At 55.0% G+C, this 23439-nt stretch overlaps 2 protein-coding genes and 1 long non-coding RNA gene across 3 annotated transcripts in view; 1 reads left to right on the top strand and 2 right to left on the bottom strand.

Moving 5' to 3' along the window:
* Positions 1-23439, bottom strand: part of LOC135325828 (PIN2/TERF1-interacting telomerase inhibitor 1-like) — a 205911-nt gene that overhangs the window by 80685 nt on the left and 101787 nt on the right. The window lies entirely within an intron of this gene.
* Positions 7052-23352, top strand: LOC135325876 (uncharacterized). The gene is made up of 3 exons (XR_010386605.1): positions 7052-7258; positions 8004-8082; positions 21208-23352. It is a non-coding gene; the product is annotated as an uncharacterized LOC135325876 (long non-coding RNA).
* Positions 14345-19066, bottom strand: LOC112984260 (T-cell activation Rho GTPase-activating protein-like). The gene is made up of 10 exons (XM_064503854.1): positions 18686-19066; positions 18058-18513; positions 17907-17954; positions 17380-17446; positions 17015-17193; positions 16522-16683; positions 15904-16013; positions 15593-15788; positions 15296-15413; positions 14345-14927 (listed from the first exon to the last, which is right to left on the bottom strand). Exons 2-10 carry the CDS (start codon positions 18382-18384, stop codon positions 14635-14637), a joined length of 1500 nt encoding a protein of 499 aa, XP_064359924.1. The 5' UTR covers positions 18385-18513; positions 18686-19066; the 3' UTR covers positions 14345-14634.

A 23439-nucleotide genomic window follows, 5' to 3' on the forward strand; every position in this document is an offset into this window, starting at 1 on the left:
CCTAGTACCTTCTCGATCTCAGCCTGCTCCCGCAGGGCCTCTGCCAGCTTGGCTGCTGACTGCTTCTCCTGCAAAGCAACCGGGCCACGTTGCAAAGAGCCCAGGTGGGACTGGCGATGCCCAGTCAGTCTGCAGGGCGCTGCGAGGCCAGCCGGGGCCAGGGAGGCAGGGACACAGGCGTCCTTGGGGGCTGGCACCACACCCAGCAGCTCTGCCCGCCTAAGCGGTGTTTTCACGGGGGTTACAGACCTGGTGGAGCTCCTTCCGGGCCACGTCTCCCTCGGCCTTCACCTCCGTCAGCTCTGCCTGGGAGAGAAGAGGCAGTGGGAGCATCTCGGTGGGGGGAGCTGGAGGACCCCCAGGGACCAGTGTGGGCTCTAGGCCCAGGGCCCTGGCTGAGACTGGGCGTCCCCAAACCACGCAGTCCCCCCACCCCTCTCAGGGTCCCTGGGGGAGCCAGCTGGACAGCGGAGCATCTGCCTCACCTGGAGCTGCGGGAGGACTTCTTTGGTCCTCTGCAGCTGCTGGGAGCTCTGGGCATGCTGCGCTGCCAAGGCGAAGTGCTGTGGAGATGAACCGGGGGTGAGGGCCAAGCGCGAGGGGGTCGTGGGGCAGCCAGAGGGGTGTTCAAGGGGGTGTTGGCACGGGGCTCTCGGTACCTCGGTGGTGAGCTCCTGCAGGGTGGTGCGGAGCTCCTCTTTCTCCTGCTCCTGCAGGGATGGGGACAGTGCTGGGGAGCAGGCCTTGGAGCCCCCCGTGCACACGCCCGGGCATCCCCAGCACCTACCAAGCCCCGGAGCTGCTCCTGCATTGCAGCTGTCTCCTGCTCGCTCTCCTTCAGGCAGCTCAAGAGGGTGCTGAGCTCTTCCCTCAGCCCCACGTCGGGCTCCTCAGCCCCCTCCCAGGAGCGCTGCAGCCTGCGGGGTTGAGGAGAGGGGAGGCTGCTGAGTGCAGACCCCCAGGGCAGAGATCAGGCACCCAGGCAGGCGGGTAGCACCCAGAGCCCTCCGGGACGGGTGGCAGGGCCCGCCCCCCACCTCCACCCAGCCCCGCAGGGCCCCCATCGAGGGCCAAGGCGTGCAGGGGCTGCAGACAGCCTCCGGGACCCGAGTCTCAGCCCCGAGCAGGATGGAGCCATGCCCACCCATCCATCCCTTCTTCCAACGCGCTGCTAGCTGCTCGCAGGACGCCACAAGCCTGCTCCTGCTCCAGCAGCTTCTCCAGCAGGTCCCGGCGTTCATCCTGGTGCCGCCGCAAGCAGAGCTGCAAGTCCTCCAGCTCCATGGGCACAGGCATGCACTGCAGGCCGAGGGGCCGGCAGCTCCTCTGGGCCAAAGGCGCTTCACCCCCTCAGCCCGAGAGAGCCCTTCTCCCAGGGGCCGCAGGCAGCTCGGTGTCCCGAATGCCAAGGATGCTGCTCTGCCCCACTGTGAGGTCGCCCCAGCCCGCCCCGCCTTGCCCTGCCCCAGGCTGCTGTGACACGGCTGCTCTTCTCTGACCTCACTGCTCCTCTCTGGCAGCACCGCTGTGGGGCTGCTGGAGCCCGAGGGGGACCCGGGGGTTGCAGAGGCCTCAGCCCCGCCCAGGGCTGTCTAGACACGGCCACCTCGACACCAGCCCGCAGGGACGTGCATTGGTGAGGGCAAGACTGCTGGGCTTTGGGGGCTCAGACCCCCACCCTCATCCCCACCGAGAGCTTGTGTAGAGAACTGGTACTAAATGCAATGTTGTCTCGACATTGCTGCTGCTGCTGCAGAGCTGCTACTGCCAAGGCGCGTCGGGCAATGCTGCACCGGCGTCCCTGGGAGCCGTCCGCGAGGTAAACAGCCTCGTGCACCTGCATGGGGGAAAAAGGGCGTGAAAAGGGCAGAAGGTCGCCTCTAGGGAAACAGCATGTCTGGCACGAACTGCACGTACACATTTGCCATCTGCGCATGAGCAGGAGACCCCCAGATGCCCCAGCCCGTTTCTGGAAGGTTCCGAGAGGGCGGACTGCGCATGACAGTTAATCTGCATGGGAAGCGAGGAAGCACCTCCCAGAGGTGGGGCAAGAACCTATAAAAACTGCAGACTGGGTGAATAGGGGGGTCGGGGGGGCTTGCTTGGGACGACTGAAGAACTCGAGCGGAGTCAGCGGAACCAGATGGGAGCTTCCCGCCTCTGGCCCCCACCTCCGCTGCCGCTGAGACTTCCAAGAGAAGAGGACCAACGGGACGCTGCTGGATCCACGGGTGGTGATATCTATCTTTCTCTCTCTCTCTCGCTCTGTCTTCCCCTTTTCCTCTCTTTTTCCTAAACGTGTGACGTGAGATGTGTCTAGTTAGTTGATTCCATTTTGCCTTAATAAATCTTAAAACTGGTTGGCTGGTGTCGTTTTCACCTTAATTCAGTCCAAGGGCATCACGAACTTGGTCGCTGGTCCTAAGGGGAGGGAGGTCGTCCTGAACGACTCCCTTCGGGCCGCAACATGGGAGTCCAGGGAGCCCTCTCAGATGGAGGCATCAACACGAGAGATGCACCTGCTTGGGGAGATGTTGCAGCATTCATTTCACCCAAGGGCAGAGGAGCCCAAGGCAGACACCTGAATCTACTCGGTGACTGCCAGCCCCCACTCTTTCTGGAAGGATAAGCACTCCTGGAGGAGAATCACCCTCCTGCTGGATCCACCCATGCTGTGAGGGGGGAAGTCTTGCATCAGAGGGACTGGGGTTTTGGCCAGCTTCCCTAAATTGGAGGATGGGACTTATGGATCTTTCTTGGAGACCGCCAAACACCTCCATAAAGAGATCAATGAGAGGGCAATGAATCAAGCCCCTCCACTGGACACAGTCTGCACTGGGGAACAGGAATCTCAGCCCTCCTGTTCTCTGCAGATTCTTGCAAAGCAGATCTGTGAAAGTCAGCCCGATAGTGCCAGCCCTGCTGGAACACTGCTGGCGTTCTTTAGCAGAAATCATCACTAGCTGGATCTTGTTTGCAAAGTGTTTTACACGCAAAGCCTCATTCCCTCGTCCCCCCCTCTTCTGTTCACATCTCTATTTCTCCCTGATACATTTTTTCTTTTTTCCCCCACAGGAGAGGCATTGCGAAGAAATGCATGTCTCTTCCCTCCTGATATACTCATTTCTTCAGTGAGAATGTGTTTTGTGCTGGACTTCATGGGAGGGCACCAGGATTTAAGAACAGGGATGGTGGACGTGTTGAGGGAAGGGGTGATGTGGTGGCCTAGTGGGTTGAGGAGATGGGGGACGGTTGTGAAGGCCCAGCGTGGGGGCCAGTGCCATGCTCAGCATGTCTGGGGGTGGTTCCTGGCCTCGCTCCGAGGGCCTGGGCAGCACCGTGCGCAAAGGGGCACCCAGTGTCACCCAGGGAGAGGGCTCTGTTCAAGCCCTGGCAAAACGGGAGGATGCTGTTGTGGGAGGGGGAAGGGGTCTGTGCAGCACCCAGCCAAACTCGAGGGGCTCAGCTGGGGCCCTGGGGAGCTCCCCACTCCTGGCCCTGCTGTGATCTCCCCGGGCACGGTCTGGAGCAGGGTCTGCTGGGAGTGACCTGTGCAGCGGAGCTGAAGGATGCTCTGCCCCACGTGTGAAAGAGGCCCACGCTTGCTGCCCCACACGCGCACCCTCGGGCACCCCAGGCACAGGGACAGGGACCCCAGCCCTGCCTGCAGCTGTTACCCTTTGCATCCGCCCTTGTCCTTGGGCCCTGGCTCCTGTCTCTGGACGGGGAGGAAAGCTGTGCCCCTGGCAGGCACAGGCGATTCCCTCGGCGTGGGGCAGGGCAGCAGAAACGCGGCACCTCCCTTTCATCACCCTTGGGGCAGAACAACCAGCTCTAAGGAACGTCCATCACACAGCAGTCACCAAAGCCCAGACTAAATGGGACTAGTAGGGTGCAAGCGGGTAGAGCAGGTCAGAGGTACTTGGACGTTGGGCCGTATTCCGAGAAAATAACCCCGCAGGGGCCCTTTGACAGGCCTGGCCGCCAAATGGCCCCGGGGCCGCAGGGGACCATCAGTCAGGGCTCTGGCTGCAGCCCCAGCGCTGCCCAGCATCTCCCCCCTAGCCCCAGGTGTCCAGGGACAGGCGAGGGAGAGAGGGAAGGGGAGAGGGAGAGAGGGAGGGAGGAAGGGAAGGAGGGAAGGAGAGAGGAGAGAGAGAGAGGAGGGAGGGAGGAGAGAGAAAGGGGAAGAGAAGGGGGAAGGAGGGAGAGATGGAGGGAAGGAGAGAGGGAATGAAAAGAGAGGGAGGAAAGAGGGAGGGAGAGAGGGAGAGAAGAAGAGAAGGCAGGAGAGGGGGAGGGAGGAAAGGAAAGAGGGAGGAAGGTAGAGAGGGAAGAAGGGGAAGGAAAGAGGGAGGAAAGGAGAGAGAGAGGGGAGGGAAGGAGGAGAGAGAGCTTTCTCTCCCTGTTTTTAGTGCAGGGAGGAGGGAAGAGGGAAGGAGGGAGAGGTGGAAGGAAGGAGAGAGGGAAGGAAAAGGAACAGAGAGAGAGGCAGGGAGGGAGGGGAGGAGCAGAGGAGGCCACGGCAGCCCTGGGGGCACACAATTGCTCCTTTGCTCTTCTCCAGGGATGTCCCTGCTCCCGGGAGAGTCTTTCCCCAGGGAAGTGCATCGGTGCTGCCTGCCCAGCCATTCCTGGATCCAACCCTGTGCCCCTCTAGGGGCTCCGAGCTGGCAGTGCTGCTCAGCAGAGCAAGTGGGCTGTGGTGCCCTGGGGCCACAGGGTGACTCCTCACTGGTCGTAGTTTTGCGTGTTGGATGCAGACCCAGCTGGATGGGCATCATTGCACCTGGTGATCCCCTACCGAGACATCTGTTGCCCTGTGGCCATGGATGATGCTCTGAGCAATCACAGGGCATTTCAAATGGCTCAGGCTGTGTTCAGGCGTGTCGCCAGATCCAGCCCATGGCTTCTCATCGAAGGTGACATGGACCACTCTGCAGGCTACCTTCCCTGGGCCTCCTGGGTCCCAGCTGCCTCTAGTGGGATTGCAGAGCTCTCACTAGCCAGGACATTCACTGCTTTAGCCCTTTCCCTCTGGATGACTCCACTGGATTTTGTGAAGCTCCATTCACTGCCCACCACTAAGCACATGGTGCCCTTGGGGATGCCCTGTGCTCTCCTGATGGATCCATACTCCCTTCGAGAAGGACAAGCACTGGTGTCCAGCCATGTCATATGGGAAACACCACTTGACCATTCACGATCTCCAGGAGCACTGGGCACCCACAAGTGAGAGCTGAATCCAGCCCTCATTCCCTAACACAGCACCTCTAAGCTCATTGCCTTGAGCCCAGGGAGAGCCCCAGAAAAGCACCAGGCCCTTTCAGGGGGAAAGTCCTTGAGCACATCCTTGGCTCCAGCTTTTGAAGGAGAGCCCAATCTTCAAGCACTGCACTGGGGAAATCCCATTTATTACAGAGAGGACAGCTCTGACACAATGAGAGACACATTTACAGAACACCTCTGGGTCAGGCAGACTGGGTTCATGGCTGTAAGGAAGTGGGATGAATTCCAACACTTCTGCACAAACATGATGATCACAGCAAGAATGCCCAAAGCACAAGACTTGTCTGAGGTACTTAGAAACCGCCTGTGAAGAGGGATGGGCAGCTCATTGCTGCTGCACGAAAACCAGGAGAATCAGTTTCTTCAGGGCATCCCTGAGCTCCCTGTTCCTCATGCTGTAGATGAGGGGGTTCACTGCTGGAGGCACCACCGAGTACAAAACAGCCACCACCATAACTCTCTAGGTCAATGCAGACATCTCAGCTCTCCCTTAAAAGCACTTTAACTTCCAGAAAGGTTTCTCAGCAAAGCGGGGAGTTGGGCTTGCATGTCAGCGTGTTTTCAAGTCTTGCGTCAGTAATGAAACGCACAAAGAAAATCCACAATATATCTTTAACTGTTCTCCTTCAACTCCTCTCCCTGCCCCTTTTAAAAGGAATAAATTTAGGACTGTTTTCAACTCTGAATAAATAAAAACATACAGTGCCAAAAATAAGCCTGCTCTTGGATTGTAGCCTACTCTTGCCTCAGAAAACTGGCTTCTATTTAGTACATAAAAAATCTTCTGCCTGCCTTTAATTTCAAAAATAACCAGTGGTACCTGATTCAAAGGCTACTGAAATCAAGGAACTGGCATTGGTTTCTCTAGGCTTTAGAACAAACTGTTGCAGTATGTGACTGAGAACTGTCTGGCTATGTAAAGGTGCATGCATGTTTGTTTTGTATGTAAGATGAAAATAGATGTATAACCCAGAGTAGAGAAAATGCTGTTAAATATTCTGTTTATATCTTAGGCAGCCAGCTCATCTCAGCGTAGATAATGCCTTTGCCGTTACGAAGACTGTGTCAGGGTGTGGAAGGAAGGCCCTGTGTTGCTTTGTGTCTATCATCTCCCCTCGTCTTCCTCACAGTAATTTTCCTGGCTTAGGCTGCAGGGTCTTCCTTTACAACAGCTACAGCTGTGCTGGAAGGTTTTATATCCCCATTTCATTATAAACTCAGACAAAGGCTTTGTCTTCCCCCCACCCCAAATCATACAGATAAAAAGGATAATACCAGACCCAAAGATTGCTTCCAAGATGCGAATGCTTAGGGTTTTTAGAACAGACAAAACCAACATTTGTTTGCCCCCATCTCTTTACTAAGTTACGGATGTGAATGCTATAGAGGATGTTTTTAAGGCTCTGTTAGCTGCATTCTGATCCTTTCTCTGCCCCCCACCCCAACATACCTTTATTATGCAGTATGAGCTATCCTGTGTCTTATAGCTGTTTGTCATTATGCATCTGCCTTCCCAATGGCAACTGTATTTTTGGTGAGAGACACATTGATTTTGTGTGTTTTGTTTTAAAATAGTAAACACTTCGGGGTTGCCTGGGAGTGTCAGGTGGCTTCCTGATTAATCACCCAGCTACATAATGTTGTTGCTATTTTAGTGTTTATGATATTTTGCTGGAGGCTTTAGTAGTAAATTAAAAATACTTAATATCTCGTGTGTGCTAATGCCCGCAAATGAATTAAGTTGCAGGCAAGCAAATAAATAGTAACTTGTGGTTTATTGCTGTATTTCATTACAAATTGTCTTACAGTACAAAAGCTCTAGTTGCTTAGACACTGCAGAAGAATCCTTACGCTTTTGCCCTTAAATCCTCCTTAGGGTCTTGGGGCTCAGGAACAAGGGAATACAGAACATATCAAGGTTCACGTGAAAAACAACATGCTGGGGTTAGGAGCAACCATCAATGACGAGGTGAGCACTAGACCTAGGTAAGAAAATGTGGCTCCCATTTCAGCTAAAGCACAACCTTTGTAATGGGACTTCAGTGAAATCTGCTGTCACTCCTGGTGGCGGTATACACCTGTGTGAACATCTCTGCAGAAACTCTTGACCTTCAGTTTAGTTACGCTCTGTTGGGTGTTTTGGGAGAAAGTGGCTATTTGGAAAGGTTACAGTGAGTACAGGAGGCTGTTCAGAGAATAGTGGCTTTCTAGCAAACCACTAAAATACTTCCTTCCTCTGTGTCTCTTCTGTAAAGGCTACCTGGCTTAGCTTTATGCCTTCTGTCTTTCCTTCTGGAACAGTCACCTTCCTGAGTGGAGCTCAGGTACATAGCAAAAGCAGAATTTAGTCTTAAAGGTACTGGATTCTGAGTCAACATCTCGAGTAACATTGTTGCCGGAAAATCACCTTAATATTTCCTGCCTGCTGTTGAAAACATCTTGCCCAGACTATGGCACGCAGAGCCAACAGCAGCTCCGTATTCTTTGAAGACATGCAAACACAACCCTTATCCCTTCTGCACTTTGGAGTGACTGTAACAAGCCGCTGTTAGTGTTGCCACCTGTGGAGTTTCAGAGGGTCCCTCCTGCCAAGAAGGGTTGAGTACCTGCCATTAAGTTACTTCTCATAGTGCAGAATCTTAATACACTTTTTAGTGAAATTTCTGTTAGGACTGAAAGCTCTTGCCTTGTATTCATGTGGGTGATATTTACAGGACAGCTGGATTGCTCGTCAGGATGACTTCAACCAGCTTCTGGCTGAACTGAATGATTGCCATGGACAGGGTGAAACAGGTAGGTTCATGCTTTGCTCAGTCAGATGCTGGAAGCTTAACAGGGTTTCCATTCTTTCTGTCTTAAAAGGCTAGCTGGGACCTAATCCTTTGGGCTGCTCATAGTATGGGGTTGACAACTTCCCTTCCTCCCCCTCTCCCTGAAAATCAGTGGGAGCAGAAGGACGTGTCATCCATGATCATGCTAAAGTTTGTCTAATTGGATGTGTAAATCTTAGTGTGTTGTTTTTGCTCTGGGTCGGGCTCCTGTTAAAGGCTTTTTATTGAGATAGCAAACATCAACATTTTGAACTTGTGTGTTTTACCCAAGACCACAACATAGAGGAGGACCTTTTGCTGGGATGTGCTACAACAGCACTTGTTTCTTTGAAAAGCAGCCAGAGTGAGTATGAAAGCTCACAACAAAAACATTCGCCATTGCAACGCGTTTGCCTTTGTTTAGCTAAGGAACTGTTGCATCTGGCTTGCATGCTCTGGTGGTTTCTTAACTGCCTACTTTTCCTGCCCTCAAAGAACTGCTTTTTAGCTTTTGACTCAGGGTTATGCATTTCTGTTTTGAATGTGGTATAATGTGATTTTTCTAGCCGTGATGTAGAGCACACAAGTGGGGAAACTATACAGCTTCCCCAAAAGAGCTATATATAAAGTCATCTAATTTTGAAAAGCTCTTGCTGTATGTTCAGTCTGACCTTTGTTTAAAAAATGAAGTAATGCTTCAATGGTGGGTGTAAGCTTACAGAAAGAACTGCACACATCAAAGCTGGTTTATCATCTCTCCTTTAGTTAGACTGGTACATCTCTCAAGTTCAGACTCTAACCGCATATCTGAACAAGCCTCTGTGGAGTGTCATTAAATCAAGAGGATCTGCTGGACAGCCTGTCCGCATGCTGCCAGTGGCAGAATTGTCACCCTAGTGAATTCAGCAAGTAGAGAGCAGAAGATTTTCTAGGAGAGGGAGGGTAGAAGGAGGAGGAGGAAAGTCAATTACAAGAAGGATCAAATTAGTTGTTTAGGGAAAAGTTTAATTCCTTGACTCTTGTAGTTGGTGACAGTCCAGAAAATGAGGATTAAAATTCTGGATCTAAAGCTTAAACTTTTTTTTAATTGCTATGTTAGTCATCCTTGTGCACTGCAGCCCTAATTGTGATCTGAGGCCACACAGTGCTAGGTGCTGTAGTTAAAATCCTAAAGCGGTAAAATAGCATATTGTAGGGAAATTCCGAAAGTTCCTGTCTGTCTTTATGTATAAATCCTACCCAAGTTCCAACTTGAGCGATGGGAAGATCAGTTAGGTGTAACTGGTGGGAAACCTGCAAACTGATGAGCAGAGAGCTGAAATGACTTGCCCAAGGACACAGTGAGTCAGCACAGAGGCAGGTTCAGTGAGCAAGGCTGACTTGTTCCTAAACCTGTGCTGTATTCCCTGGGTCATCTGTACGGATGCAAAGTGGCCCCCTAAAGCCATATTTCTCTCTGTCATATGGAGTTATTTTTCCATGGTCTTTTTAGCAACTGTGACAAGAGATTTCCATCACTGAGGATAAATTTGGGTGCAAGTTGAAAGGTCCCAGTAGGATTCAAGTTTGGTGATTTACAGACCGCAAGCATTGCTCTGAAACTTGTTTTTTGGCTGTTGTTTAAGCTGGCAAAACTCATCCAGATAACTCTGCTTGCAGCCGTGCTCCAAGATCAAATGCTTGCCCATGGTTAACCTGTTTTGCACCAGGACTCCCCAAGTCCTTCTCTGCCAAGCTGCTCTGCAGCAGGTCGGCCCCCAGGCTGTCCTGCTGCATGGGCTTCTTGCTGCTCAGAGGCAGGACCCTGCACTTGCCTTTGCTCAGCTGCAGGAGATTGCTCTCTGCCCATCTCGCCAGCCTCTCGAGAGCCCTCTGAATGGCAGCACGACCCTCCAGGCTGCGAGCCCCTTCTCCCGCTTCTGTAGCCTCAGCACACTTGCTGCTTTGAAAAGTGCAGGCCAAGGGCTTGTCTCCTTTCAGGCTTGCTGTGGCTCTGTGCAGCTGCCTTGGAGCCACAAAGAGCCTGCTTTTGTGTTGTCAGGAGACCCTCGTGCTGTATGGGATGCTCCCTGGCCACGGGCTTTCAGGCGGTGAGGCGAGCGTCTCCCCGGCAAGGCAGGGGTGAAGGCATCCCCATTTAGGAACAGGAGGTGTGCATCTGCCATTTCGTGCAGCACCTGAGAGCAGGTCTGCAGCTCCTGCCTGACATCTTGCAATACACTCTGAGGAGAGCCAATGCAAGGGGTGAGGAGGAGGTGGGAAAACACGGCAGGATTACCTGTGCTCGCTTCCCAACCCCCCCATCATGCTGGCCTACCCCGTTGTTTCCTCTCAAGCTAGGGGCTGCCAAGAGCTCGCCCTCCTAGTTACTGCAAGCTTTGCCAGAGACCAACCCTGCTCTGCAGTTGTTTCATAGGAGTGCTTAGGGAGATGTAACTTTTTGTATATCACTGAGTATCTACTCTAGAGAGAGAAGTGTTTTGTAGCGATGTGGCCATCTCTGCTCTGCCTTGCCTGTTTGGTGGGACTGAGGCCAGAGCAGCCTGAGCTGGTACGTGACATGGTGCAGAGGAGCAGGAGGCTTTGGGGGGAGCCTGGCACCAGCCTCCCTCGGCTGAGTGGGATTGCTGGGGCCTGAGCTGAAGCTGTGCAGGAAGGCTGTGGAAAAAAGCGGTGCTGGAAGTGAAAGAAATATCCCTTCGACAAGTCTCCAGCGTTCCCCTCCAGACCCTCCTCCCTGGTGCCCTAGGGAGCGGGAGTGACGGCTCTTCTCTTTTGCACACCCAGAGACTTCTCCAATGCCACGTCTCCTGGTGTCTGTCCCTCTCCGAGTGGGTGTGCACGTGTGCATCGTGTCGCGGCATGTCGTGTCCTCCTTGGAGTAGAGGCCTCTGCAAAGCTCTTGACTGCCCCTGCGGTCCCTTGCTGCCCTCCTAAGCCGTGGTGCCCGGGGGAGCAGGCTGGTGAATGCCAGCCAAAGCTGGTGGGCTGCACGTGTTGTGTGAAGTCTGGGCTTTGTGCAACAGAAGTGGAGGCAGAGAAAAGGCAGGTGGAGGGCGCAGGGAAAGCTGAGTGTAGAAACCTGCTGCTCAGGGCCTGGAGGAAGAGGACAGGGTTGTTCCCTGTGACCAGTGGGCTGGAACTGCAAAGCCCCGGGCTGTGCAGGAGGCCTGAGGGGAAAGGACCCTGCAGTGAAGGAACCTTTCTGCAAGTCGTCAGCCTTTATCACCAAGCTGTCCTCCCGGGGAATCGCTCCTGCAGTTCTCTTGCTTTGGGCCTTACAAGTTCACAAAATACTGCTGCATCCTGTCAATGTTGTGGGTGCCCCCCTCAAGCTGCAGGGTTTGCGTTTGGGCGGTAGCCTCTGTCAGGGCAGCTGGTGGGAGGAGTGTGGGTTGGCGGAAGGGTGAGTTTTGAGCGGCCACAGGATCAGTTCTGTAACTGGCTGCTTGGCTGAAGAGCCAGTCTGATTTACAGTGTGTGAAACCTCTTCCTATTCTTCCAGGGAAGATGAAGCAGAGCTCCCGAGAGTCCAAGTGTGCTTGGGATTTGTGAACCATTTGCTTCCCCTTTGTTCAGAGAGGTGATAAAAAAACAGTGCTTCCCCCAGCACCCACACAGGCTCGTGGCTGGCTGTGTGCACGTGAGCTGGCTGTGCCTCTGGGGATGGGGTCACTTGGCCCAGCAGATCGCCTTTCCCCATGCATTTTCCTTGCTGCTCTTTTCAGACTATCGATTGAAGGTGTTGCCTCCTCCTGTCAATGTGGAGCCTTCTGCAGTTCCTCAGAAGCTTTCATTTTTTGTCCTAGTGACACAGGCAATAGGGACTGACTGCTCTCACAGTTCAGAGAGAAGTGCAACCAGAGCACCTAAGCAAGGGGGGCTTCCTTTCCCTGGAGTCAGGACTTGTCCTGGTGCAGAGGCACATGGCAGCTGCAGGTGCTGCTGCCTGGCTACTGCTGGCAGAGTAGCAGCATGTTATCATTTGCGGGGGTTTGCAACTGGATATGGTGCATTATGGGCATTGAAACACTTGTTGGGTCAGAGAACTAAGCAAGTTCCCCTCAGAATGACCCCGGTCACCTTCATGGCTGCGTTTCCAAGGGACCTGCATGGCTGAGGTTCTGTGCTGCTTGCCATGGGAGACGGGGGCATTCAGGCATGCAGAGGGAATGTGGACCAAGAAAGCAGCATTTTGCACCTGCTTTGCGCAGCCCTCAGTGCCCCTGGGCCTGCAGAGCAGTGGGGAAGCAGGCCTGCTGCCTGGAGCCCGTCTCAGCAGGGAGGTGTGTCAGATGCCCTCCTCTCTGACCAGGTTCTGTCAGGTATTCCACGCGTGGGAGGGGAACTCTTTGCATTTGAAATGAACAGGTCAAGATCAAGGTGACAACAAAGAACAAGGCGGTGTTTATTAACAGTAGGAGCAGAGCAGGTAGCATCATTCGCAATGCACGGAGAGCTTTTGGTGACCAGCCTTTCAAGATCTCATCCCAAGGCTGTTCAGTCAGGCGGGTTTCCACTTTTGCTCACTGAATCAGTTTGCTAGATCATCCCTCATTTTTCCTTCTCTCTCTTCTCAGTGTTTTCCAGTTCTGCACAGACATTTAGTGGCCTTGGCGGGGATTTTTGGGAAAGCTGTCTAGTTGATGGAAGGTCACTCCAAGTGTTACCGAGGTATTAAATGGTGCCAAAGAAGACATCTTGTGTTCAGTCCCAGGAGAAGCTAAGCAGTACTTCTGCTTGGTGATTTGATCAAAAGCAGATGTCCCATTCCAACAGCTAACGTTGCCAACTTCACAGCTGACATCATCTTTGCAGGGAATACAACTGAAGGTGCATACCCAGATGCCTCCCAAAGCATTGTCATATGCTCGTCATGTCTCGGTACCACAGGCAAGTTGCCGGGCGCAGGGACCAGCTGAGTGTTTCCTCCTGCCTAATTCCAGAGCTCTGGGCGTGGTAGGACAGGTCAATCCCTGCCTGCATAGCCAGTAGCTGAGGTGCTGGCTAACCTCCTCAGTGCCATGAGTACGGCAATGCAAATGATCTCCTGCCAAGGCAGGTGCCCACACATTCCCATGAAAGACACTAGGAATGACAGCATCTTGGCCTCAAGCCATTCCTTTTGTATGAATGTCCCTGATGCGTCCAGTCCCTAGCAACAGGAAGAAGAGCTCTTTGGTAGCTGCATTCTAAGGGCCTGTAATACTTTTCAGCACGCATAGCTTTTTTTCCCTTCTTGCGTTAATGGCTCGGTTGTTAGCTGCCCTTCTTAGGCAGCTAAGAGCACTTTCTCCAAGGGAGTGTGGTTCTCCTGGCACCCTTGCCAAACTTTAGAGCCTATGGCAACGGTGTAATCCTTTCCGCCTTGCACATTTTGTTGCCATAATCCCGCCTTGCACATTTTGTTGCCGTAATCCCATGGGCATGTAGGCTGGGGGGTGCCCCCTCGATGGTCAAGCAAGCATTTCCTTTTTGAAAGCACTTAATGCTGCCTGGTGTTGAGGTTCCCAATTCCGTAGGGAGCTTTTCCTCAGCAAATCATGCAGAGGTGCTACTTGAATACGGAATCCAGGAAAGTGTCACCTCCAAAACCCCCCAAGTTCCTCAGACAGGTCTCAAGGGTTTTGATCTGAAAGTGTGGGAATGTTTTCTATCACCTCTCATATAGATTCTGGCAGTGTTTTCCGTCCCCCTATCCATCGGGTGCCCAAGAAGGTGACCCCTGGGCTGGATCCTTGACAGGATTCACACACGGCTCCCAGTTGATGTGCTGCAGGGGTCCCAGGGAAACTGCCAGGGGAGTTTCTTCCAGCAGGAACCGTGCGGGTTGTGGTTTCCACCTCCAAATCCTTCTGTGCAGAACCTCGGGCCCTGAGCACATGCCTTGGAGACACCTCTGCCGTGTCCTGTGCACAGCTGGGGCATGGGCAGGGGGGCAGAGTGTCCTGCTTGGACGTGGTGGATCTCGCGGCTGATACTGTGAGGCCATAGAGGGAACTCTCGTGGTCAGGCAGGTCTAGGGAGGCTCTTCATAAGGGGGGGTTCTTCCAGAATTCCTCTGCTCCACCCTCCTCTCGAAACACTTCCTCCGCTGCCTTGAAATGGGGCCTTGCTGATATGCCACAGGCAAGGGCTTTTCTTGTCTCCCTGGACAATTGTGCAGGAGAACTGACTGTCCTTGGGGAGCTGTCTCTCTGGCAGCTCCTGTTTTCCCAGGCCCCCAGCTCTGGAGGATTTTTGGGCACCTTTTCCTGCCAAAGAGCATGACACGCAGCGCTTTCCGATGGCTCTGCCAGGTGTCCTGCCGTCCTCGGTGCACTTGATGGAAAAAGCCTGGGGCCTCTTTCGAAAGGTCTTTTGTGGAGTAGAGGGTGAAAGTAGTGTGGAAGTGGGGAAGACGGAGGCATCAGATGAGGCAAGGAGCTGTGCAGGGAGCAGCTGGAGGCTGTTTGGGGCAGAGAGAGCTGTTTGATAGCTGGGAAGGCAATCCTGCACGGTGTTGTTCCAGTGCCTCCTTCTGCAACCTTAGCTGTTACTGCTGCCCTGGCAGTTTGCCCTCCCTCTCGCTGGCCTCCTGCTCCCTTGCCCAGCCTTCCAGGCGGTCGTGGCAGGACAGGTCTGGTTCTGAGAAGCACCTGTCCATGCTGCTGATGCCACTGGTGAAATTGCTCAGGGAAGGGGCAGAGACGCAGGTAGGATAGGGCCTGCGGAGACTGCTGCTCCTGCCCTTGGGCTGCTCCAGCTCCAACACGGGGGTGCTGCCTTCAGCTTGCGGCTCCGCGCTGTTGCAGGCAGAACCGTCATGCTGAGGAGCCCCTGGGTGTCCTGTGGGGAGAAAGAGCCTGCTAGGTCTTTGTTAGGGGCCACCTGAAGATACAAGGGGGCTTTCGCTGTGGAACCACGCACCCTAGGAAAACAAGGACCCCCGAGGACAATGTCCTGTGAGAGTGCACTTCTAGGCCAGCGTTAGCAACTAGGAGAGGAGCAGAAGTGCACAGACGTTTCCCATCTGGGAGGAATGCTGTTCTGGGAGTGCTGTCCTTTGGAAAGTGTTCCAGGGGGCAACCACTGCACTACCATGTTCAAGTGTCTGCAGCTCTCTGCATTGCCACAGCCTTCTGTCTTCTGCTATGCAAGGCAAGACTGCAAACCAGCAGCGCTGGCCTGGCACAACCATCAGTGCCTCCTCCTACCTGTGGAGCTGTTGGTGTGCTCCGGTGACTCCTGGGCCGAGGGACTGAAGGGCAAGGTGATGTCCTCCCCAAATATTGCTCGGCAGTTGTCTATTAGGAACGCCACCAGGGCTGTCACCTGCACACAGAAAACCCGTGATGTCAGAGATTTGCCTGTCCTGTTGCACATAGTCCTGATGTGGGGCGCCCCAATGTTCAGAGGTGCTGCTTCGTTGAGCTTTGGCAAGGGCACGGGGCTGTGCGGGGCTGGCCCCGAGCTGCGCCAAAGGCGGGAGCCAGGGGCTGAACTCCGCAGACCTTGTCGTTCCTCTCCTTCAGCTCTGCCAGCGTGAGCACGTTGTCCGTGCAGGGGCTCAGCATATTTGGCCCCACGCAGATCGCAAGGTTGCTGGTGTCCATCTTGCTGGTCTCCACGTTTTCGCTGATGTGATGCAGCACAGCGAGCAAGCGCTGCAGCAGCAGGAGGTTTGCTGTGGGCAGGCTGTCGGCCACCCTAGGGAACACAAACCAAAGGGAAGGTTAAAGATGCAGGGCACAGGCACCGCTCTGCCTTCACGGGAGCAAGCTGGAGTGCCCTCCAAAATGGTGGGACCGGTTCAAACTCTTACTCCTTCAGCTTGTCAATTTTGTCCTGCTGGCTTGGCTTCTCCAGCGCTTGCATCCACTCCTCGTAGAGGCTGTCCGCGAGGAGTTTGGAGGGGATATCCCGAAGAAAGTCCTGCAAGGCCAAGGTCCTTTAGAGGATGCTCTCAACAGTGCCAGTGAGCAGAGAGGGAGCATCGCGGTGCCTTGGGCTCACAAGCAGGCAGGTTGCTTTGAGCTGCCTGCTCCCAAAGGTGCTCCTGAGCACTGAGAGCGCGGGGGGCTGTGCGAGTGCGTGCCAAACGCACTGGTGTTAGTGCAGGAGCAGGACCCAGCTCCTAGCTGAGCCTTTGGTGCAGCCCTGAGTCTCCGTGGTCCTCCCTGAGGAGAGGAGGATGCTGAGGAGGAGGTGGAGGAAGGGAGTTTCCCATGGTCATGCAGGGAATCAGGGGCAGAACTAGGGCAGCTGACAATCTGAGGGGGAAGAAAAGTGCCACAGTGTCCTGAGCCTGAAGCCCGGAGTCTGGCTTCAGTAGGCTTTTAGCTTGGAGTGCCACCGAGGGGAGTGGAGGCACTGCCAGGGGCCCATGCACATGAGGCACGTGCTCGGAGAGCTGTGTGCTCTGCTGGTGCAAGGAATTCACCTTCAGCACCACTGCCAGGAGGTGCACGGGTCTGCTGTCCAGGTCAGCGCTCTTGCCCTGGTTTAGGACCTCCTTCAGCTCCTTGCGGGCCTTCTCGCTCGCCGCCTTCCTGAAGATGCCCTCGGTGGCAGGCCCTTTCTCATACAGTATAGCCAGGAGCTCCTGCAGGAAGGAATGGACAGGTTTGGACTTGGGGGCACACTCTGCTTTGCTTGCCTTAGTAGCTCCTTCTCGCTCCACGTCGATCACACTGGCAATAACCTGGTATTTCCTAGGCACCCGTGCCAGTGGTGTGGGCTGGAGCAAAGCCGCAGAGCTGGCCCCCGTTCCCCCCTGGGCTGGGACCTGGCCTGCAGGCCTTGCGTGTCAGCAGCGCGTGTGGAGGGGGAAGCCCCAAAGCGCCTCTCTCTTGAGAGCCCCAGCACAAGTGCTGGGCAGGCTGTGTCGCGCGAGAGGCCCGAAGCAGCGTGCCTCTGTGGGCAGGCTTGCTTACCTGGACTGGCTGGGGCAGGCCCCCGTCTTGCCCGCAGAGAGCTGCCAGAGGCTGGCCAAAGAGAGCCGCCCTGGGGCCAGAGGCGAGCTGCCCTGGGACAGGGCAGGCCCTGCTGGCAGGGGTTCCTCGCCGAGCAAGTGGCCAGGAGATCACCTGCCTTCTTGCCTTCGCTCCCTCTGCTGCAAGCAAAAGCAAAGCCCAACTCAGGGTAGAAAACCTGGCGCAGAGGCTGCCTTTTGCGTGTGTGCGGTGCCCTGTGCTGCAGGGTCTCCCGCAGCTTGTCCGGAGGCGCCGAGGTTTTGCACGGGGGGAGGGAACAAGCAGCCTGTCCGAAGGCAGCTGCTGCCGTTCTTTCTCCGACTCACCAGCCAAGTGGCCAAGTGCCTCTTCGCCGTCGGAAGGGTCCAAGCGGGGGCCTTTCTTGGCGTCAGCCTGTGAGAAAGGGCTGATGGTTACAGAGCCGCCCCTCCTCAGTGGGGGCCTCGAGGGAGCTGCTCAAGCGATGTTGCTGCAGCAATGCAGGCATGTGGGAGAGGCTGCCAGGAAAAGCGGGGTGGTCCAAGGGCTGCGGAGGAGAGGCTGGAGGTGCAGGCCTGACGCTGTGTCTCTGTGCCACGGGGGCTGTGGCAAAGGCTGCTGCTGCAGCCAGCGCCCCCGAAGCGGCCCTGCAGCCCCCAGCCCCCTGCACAGTTGCAGGCTGCTCCCTTGATCCCGAGCAGCCCCCGTGCGGCACAAGGGGTCTGCACGTGACCGCAGGGACAGTCTGCCGTGCCGTGCTCTCCCTGGCACCAGGCATTTGCTGCCTTTGCATGCCCCAGGGAGCTGCCGCGCGGTGCGGAGATCGCCCGCGTGCGCAGGCAGCCCGGGCAGGGCACAGGGAGCCCCTGCTCACCTCTACCGAAATCAGCGTCTCCACGGTCGCCGCTGTCAGTGACATCTCCTAGGCAAGAGAGCAAAGAGGCGCCGTGAGAAACTTGTGCAAGGGTGGGTTTGGGGAAGGCGAGCCACTGTTGGGGCAGAGCGGCGAGTGTGAGGACACTTACGGGACCGTAGAAGCCAATGACCTTGGTGAGGAGCCGCAGGGAGGGCAGTCGGGTGAGCCTGGCTCCTGGGGCTCCTGGGCTCTGCCTGTGCACAGGGAAGGGCACGGGAAGAGCTCTGTCACCCCCAGCCCTCGCTGCTCTCTCTGCTGCCAGCCAGCCCCACGCTGCCTGGCAGCCCGACCCCCGAGAGCCTCCCGCAGCGCTGGCTGCCAGCACCGCTCTGCAGCTCCCGGCGTCGGTGCTGACTGCAACCGCGAGGCTGAGCAAGTCACGCGGCTCTGCGCAGGAGCTGCCCTGGGCAGTGGGGGCACCTTTCCCCACCGACATTTGGGTCTTTCTGCGTGCAGCTCCACCGGGAGCACTCGCCCACTCTCAGCCTTGCGGCGGCAGGTTGCATTCCCTGGCAGAGCTTACCGGAGCATCGTGTCCAGCCAGAGCTGCTTCACCTCCTGCGACCTGCAGCACAAAGGAGACCCAGCCTCAGCCCCGCTGCCCCTCCTCCTGCTTGGGACAGATGCGGCCCCAAACAGCTCTCGCCCCCGTGGGCAGAGTCCCCGGGCCAGGGCCGAGCCACGTGGGGCAGGACAGGGGCTCGCGCAGGGCCCTGGGACCTGTCGCCCCCACTCACCCAAAGGTCACCACGCAGAGGTTGGTGGGCCAGACGAGGATGAGGGTGCGGCTGCACTTGAGGCCAAAGACCTCCTCCTCCTCCTCCTCAGGCCTGGCTGCGGCTGCCTCCTCGCTGCACAGCACCCAGAGCTCGCTGAGCCGCACGCGGTGCTTCAGCCAGAAGATGGAGCCGCACCTGCAGGGAGGCAGAGCAGGGCCTGGGGTGTGGGTGTGCAGCGTGGGGGCCACCCCAGCTGTCCCCCAGGAAGAGCCGTTTCCCAGGGCAGAGCCATGGGGAGGGTGGCCCCGAGCCCCAGGCAGCAGCAAGGAGCCTCCTTTGCAGCCGCCACGCAGAGGCCGTTGGAGAAGTGGCTGCAGGGCAGTGATGCCAGCAGCACCCTTGGTGAGGGCCTGCAAGGGAGGAGGACAAGAGCAGGAGCCTGTGCCCTTCTCCTGCCCCCTGCTCTCCTTCCAGAGCAGTGCTGGGCATGCAGCGTTCCCGCGGGAGACCCTGGCCGAGGCGGTGCTGGGGAGGAAGGAGGGCTGTGGTGGCTCTTCTTACTTGAAGCTGGCGATGGCGACCGCGTGGGGGAAGAGCAGGAGGTGCCTCTGGCGCGTGCGCTGGTGCCGCGTCACCTGCACAGGGAGGGTGAGCAGGAGCTGGGGGCTCCCGCTGGAGACGAAGGTGCCGAGGGGCGGCGGGGGCCGGGAGGCTGCCCTGCGCCAGAGCCCGCGGCGGGCGCCAGGAGCCACGGGGCCAGGGGCCCCGGGCTGTGCCTGGGTGGCAGCAGCGCCGCGGGCGCCGCAGATGTTGGCCTGCCCCATGGCGCCGAGGCCGGGCAGACGGCTGCGGCAGCGCCAGGCACCGACCAGGCCTGCGTGAGGCTGGACACGTGTCCCTGTGCCGGGCAGTGACCCCAGGCTGGGAGCCACCTCTGTCCGCACTGCCCCACGCCAGCGCAGTGCCGCACGGGGAGGGACACGCGCTGGTGGCCGTGGCCGGGTCACTGTGATGCCACTGTGGCACATTGTGATGCGCCGGCCGGGACGGGTGGAGCCCTGGGGGCTGCAGGAGTGACAGGCCATCTCCCGGCCTCTGTCTCCTCCGACGCTGGGGCATTTCCATGTCTGCAGTCTGGGACATGGGAGGAACTGTGTTCAGAGTATGTGCAGTAAAATGAGTTCTGTAGAGTACAAAAAGAAAACCTCAACTAAAAACACACACCGGGTTTCTGTGTAGGCCCTGGGATGCTGTGCCTGCTGCCTTTCTTGAAAGCCGTTCCTGAGAGGGCATTTCCCCCACAGGTTTCCAAATCACAGAATCAGCAACTGGTTGAGGTTGGAAGGGACCTTTGGAGATCATCTAGTTCAACCCTCCTTCTCACTAACCTCCTTTCAGGTTTGGAAAGGATGCCATTAAGTCCCCTCCAGAGCCAACTCTTCTTCAGGCTTAGATAAAGCGCTACAGCCCCCCGACCATCGTGATTACTGTCTGTTGGACTTGCTCCAGCTTATCGACCTCTCAGGTTAACCATGGGCAAGCATGTTATAGAGTTGGCCATCATCCAGTTTCAATTGGCATTAAAAGTCAGCTGAAAAACTTCTTTGTTCTTAAAGAACTGGTGTAGTTGCCAGAGCTGGTTTGTAATTAGAAATTGGGAAGGAAGGGTTTTGTGGGCGTTCATATGCCAACATTCAAATAGCCTTGATCTACATAGCATTAGCTTTCTTCACTTTTTCTAGCCGATCAGCTAGTGAGGAGGTTTGATTCCTGCTTCTTCTGCTGGGTTCCTGAGTGATGACGGTTGTGTCCCTGTAGAGAACCGGTTCTCTACATGCGGTTTTGTCTCGACATTGCTGTCCCTACACTTAAGGGACAATAAGGGGCTGTGGGACACTTGGCAAATAGTCTACATTGGCCCTTTTCGCCTCTCAGAAGGGAAGAGGCATGTATTGGTAGGAGTCGAGGTAATTTCAGGATTAACCCAAGCTGAAGCTGTCCCGCGAGCAACAGGGGAATGGACAGTGAACAGTCTGAAATCATGGTTCAGTTGTTTTCCTAAACCCAGAGTTATCCAATCAGATAACAGTAGCCACTTTACTGCCGGAGTAGTCCAAGAATGGGCACGAGATGAAGGGATACAACGGATTTTCCATACCCCATATTATCCCCAGGCAAACGGTACTGTAGAACGTACAAACGGACTCTTAAAACGAACCCTGAGACCGCACAATCCCGGATGGGCGTGACGAATATCTGATGCAGTAACTAAAGTCAATGGACGATGGGGAGTAAATGGCTGCCCCAGACTCACTGCTTTTTGCCCTAATCCTCCATCCCTCTTACCCGGGACTAGGGAGAATAAGAAACCGAGGAATCCCTTGTATTACCCGGGACAACCGGTTCTAGTGCACTTACGCACTGTGGGACAAATACCTCTAGTACTAAAAGCTTCAAAAAATCTGTATGCATGGGTAGCTACTGATGCCCGTGGGAAAGATCTTAGAATCCATACCAGGTGGATCCTCCCTTCCTTTTAGGTCAATTAATCTGAAAGGAAGAGGGCACTGAGGAAGAAGACTTGTCTTATGTCGAGCTTGAGTGTCCTCAACGATACTACCTGTGGTAGTTAGAATAGTTATTTTTATCATTTTTTGTAATTGTGTGCTGCGATCATAATTAGCTTTATTGTTGAAAACACAACAGCCAAGAATGGCATTCTTAACCTGTGTTGGAAAGATACTTCTTGTCTTAATGTGCTTACATGTGCTATGGCAAACCTACCACCAGCATACACTTCTGGGGCTTGGTATTGTACCGGCCAAATAGGTGATGAGGCAACCACATTCTTCAGCCCTCTGGGCAACAGAGATGCAGCTTACTTTCAATTCCCACCAGGGATAAACGGGCCATTTGCTCAGGGCATTGGAGCTAAGAAAGGGCATTATTGGATCTGTGGACACACAGCACACAAATTTTTACCCGCGGGGTGGTTGAGAATTTGTTATATAGGGGTTATCAAACCTTTGTTTTTCCTTTTACCAGAAACAAGCGGACCTCGGTTAGGCATAAAGGTACATGATAACCTTGGAGACAGAAGTGTTGCCTGTAAGACGGGATCCATTAAAGTAAATTTGGGTGGGACACAAAAAGTGGGGAAATAATGAGTGGCCTCCTGAACGAATAATTCAACATTACGGGCCTGCAACCTGGAATAATCAGACTACAAGCGGCTCTAGAAATTATTACCAACAAAACCGCTGACGCAATAGATCTTTTAACTCGGCAATCCCAACAGATGCACACGGCAATCCTTCAGCACCACATGGTTTTTAGATTACCTGTTAGCTGAAGAGGGAGAAGAGTGTGGGAAATTAAATATTCCTAATGGTTGTTTGGAAATAGATGATGTAAGCGAAGTAGTTCTCCAGTTAACCAAAGATATCAGAAAAATAGCCCACGTCCCCGTCCAAACCTGGAACGGCTGGAGTGGCGATTTGTAGTCCTGGTTACTGGGGGCACCGTGGGTGAAACAGTTAATATTGTATTTGTTAGGTGCAGTTGCCGCCTTAATGTTCTTGTATCATTCCTTGCTTTGTTCAATTAATCGGACATGTTGTGTCAAATATGCAATTTGTTCCTACCACCTTGCCCAACGGCATAAAGAAAATCCGTGCCATCCATTGGCCATGGCCAACCACAGTACCCATCATTTCCCAGTTTCTCCTGAAGGAGGAAATTGCATATTGACATCCACAGCGCATTTGCCAGCTGTTTTATGCCTATTGTAACGATACTACCTCCTTAACTCAGTTTTGATGTCTGTTTTGTAAAGCTAAATGTTGTTGAAGTTGTTAAGGAATAAGCTTGCATTGAGCAAGACCTCTGTTTTTTACCCAAACCTATGTTATTCCCGCGACTTCCCCCCTGTCCCTAATTCTCTCTCCCTTCCTTCCTTCCTTGCTTGCTTGCTTTCTCTCTCTCTCTCTCTCTCTCCTGCTGCCAAGATGCAATGTCAAGACACAGGGTGGTGTAGAGAACCAGTTCTCTACATGCAGTTTTGTCTCAACATTGCTGCTGCTGCTGCAAAGCCGCTGCTGCCAAGGCGCATCGGGCAATGCCGCGCCGGGGCCCCCGGGAGCCGTCCGCGAGGTAAACAACCTCATGCACCTGCACGAGGTAAAAAGGGCGCAAAAAGGGCAGAAGGTCATCTCTAGGGCACGGACTGCACGTACTCATTTGCCATCTGCACATGAGCAGGAGACCCCCAGATGCCCCAGCCTGTTTCTGGAAGGTTCCGAGAGGGCGGACTGCGCATGACAGTTAATCTGCATGGGAAGCGAGGAAGCACCGCCCAGAGGTGGGGCAAGAACCTATAAAAACTGCAGACTGTGTGAATGGGGGGTGGGGGGCTTGCTTGGGACGACTGAAGAACTCGAGCGGAGTCAGCGGAACCAGATGGGAGCTTCCCGCCTCTGCCCCCCACCCCCGCCGCCGCCGAGACTCCCAAGAGAAGAGGACCAACGGGACGCTGCTGGATCCACGGGTGGTGATATCTGTCTTTCTCTCTCTCTCTCTCTCTCTCTCTCTCTGTCTTCCCCTTTTCCTCTCTTTTTCCTAAACGTGTGACGTGAGACGTGTCTAGTTAGTTGATTCCATTTTGCCTTAATAAATCTTAAAACTGGTTGGCTGGTGTCGTTTTCACCTTAATTCAGTCCAAGGCCATCACGAACTTGGTCACTGGTCCTAAGGGGAGGGAGGTCGTCCTAAAT

This window comes from Dromaius novaehollandiae, unplaced genomic scaffold (genome assembly GCF_036370855.1).
Source record: "Dromaius novaehollandiae isolate bDroNov1 unplaced genomic scaffold, bDroNov1.hap1 HAP1_SCAFFOLD_30, whole genome shotgun sequence".
NCBI lineage: Eukaryota > Metazoa > Chordata > Aves > Casuariiformes > Dromaiidae > Dromaius > Dromaius novaehollandiae.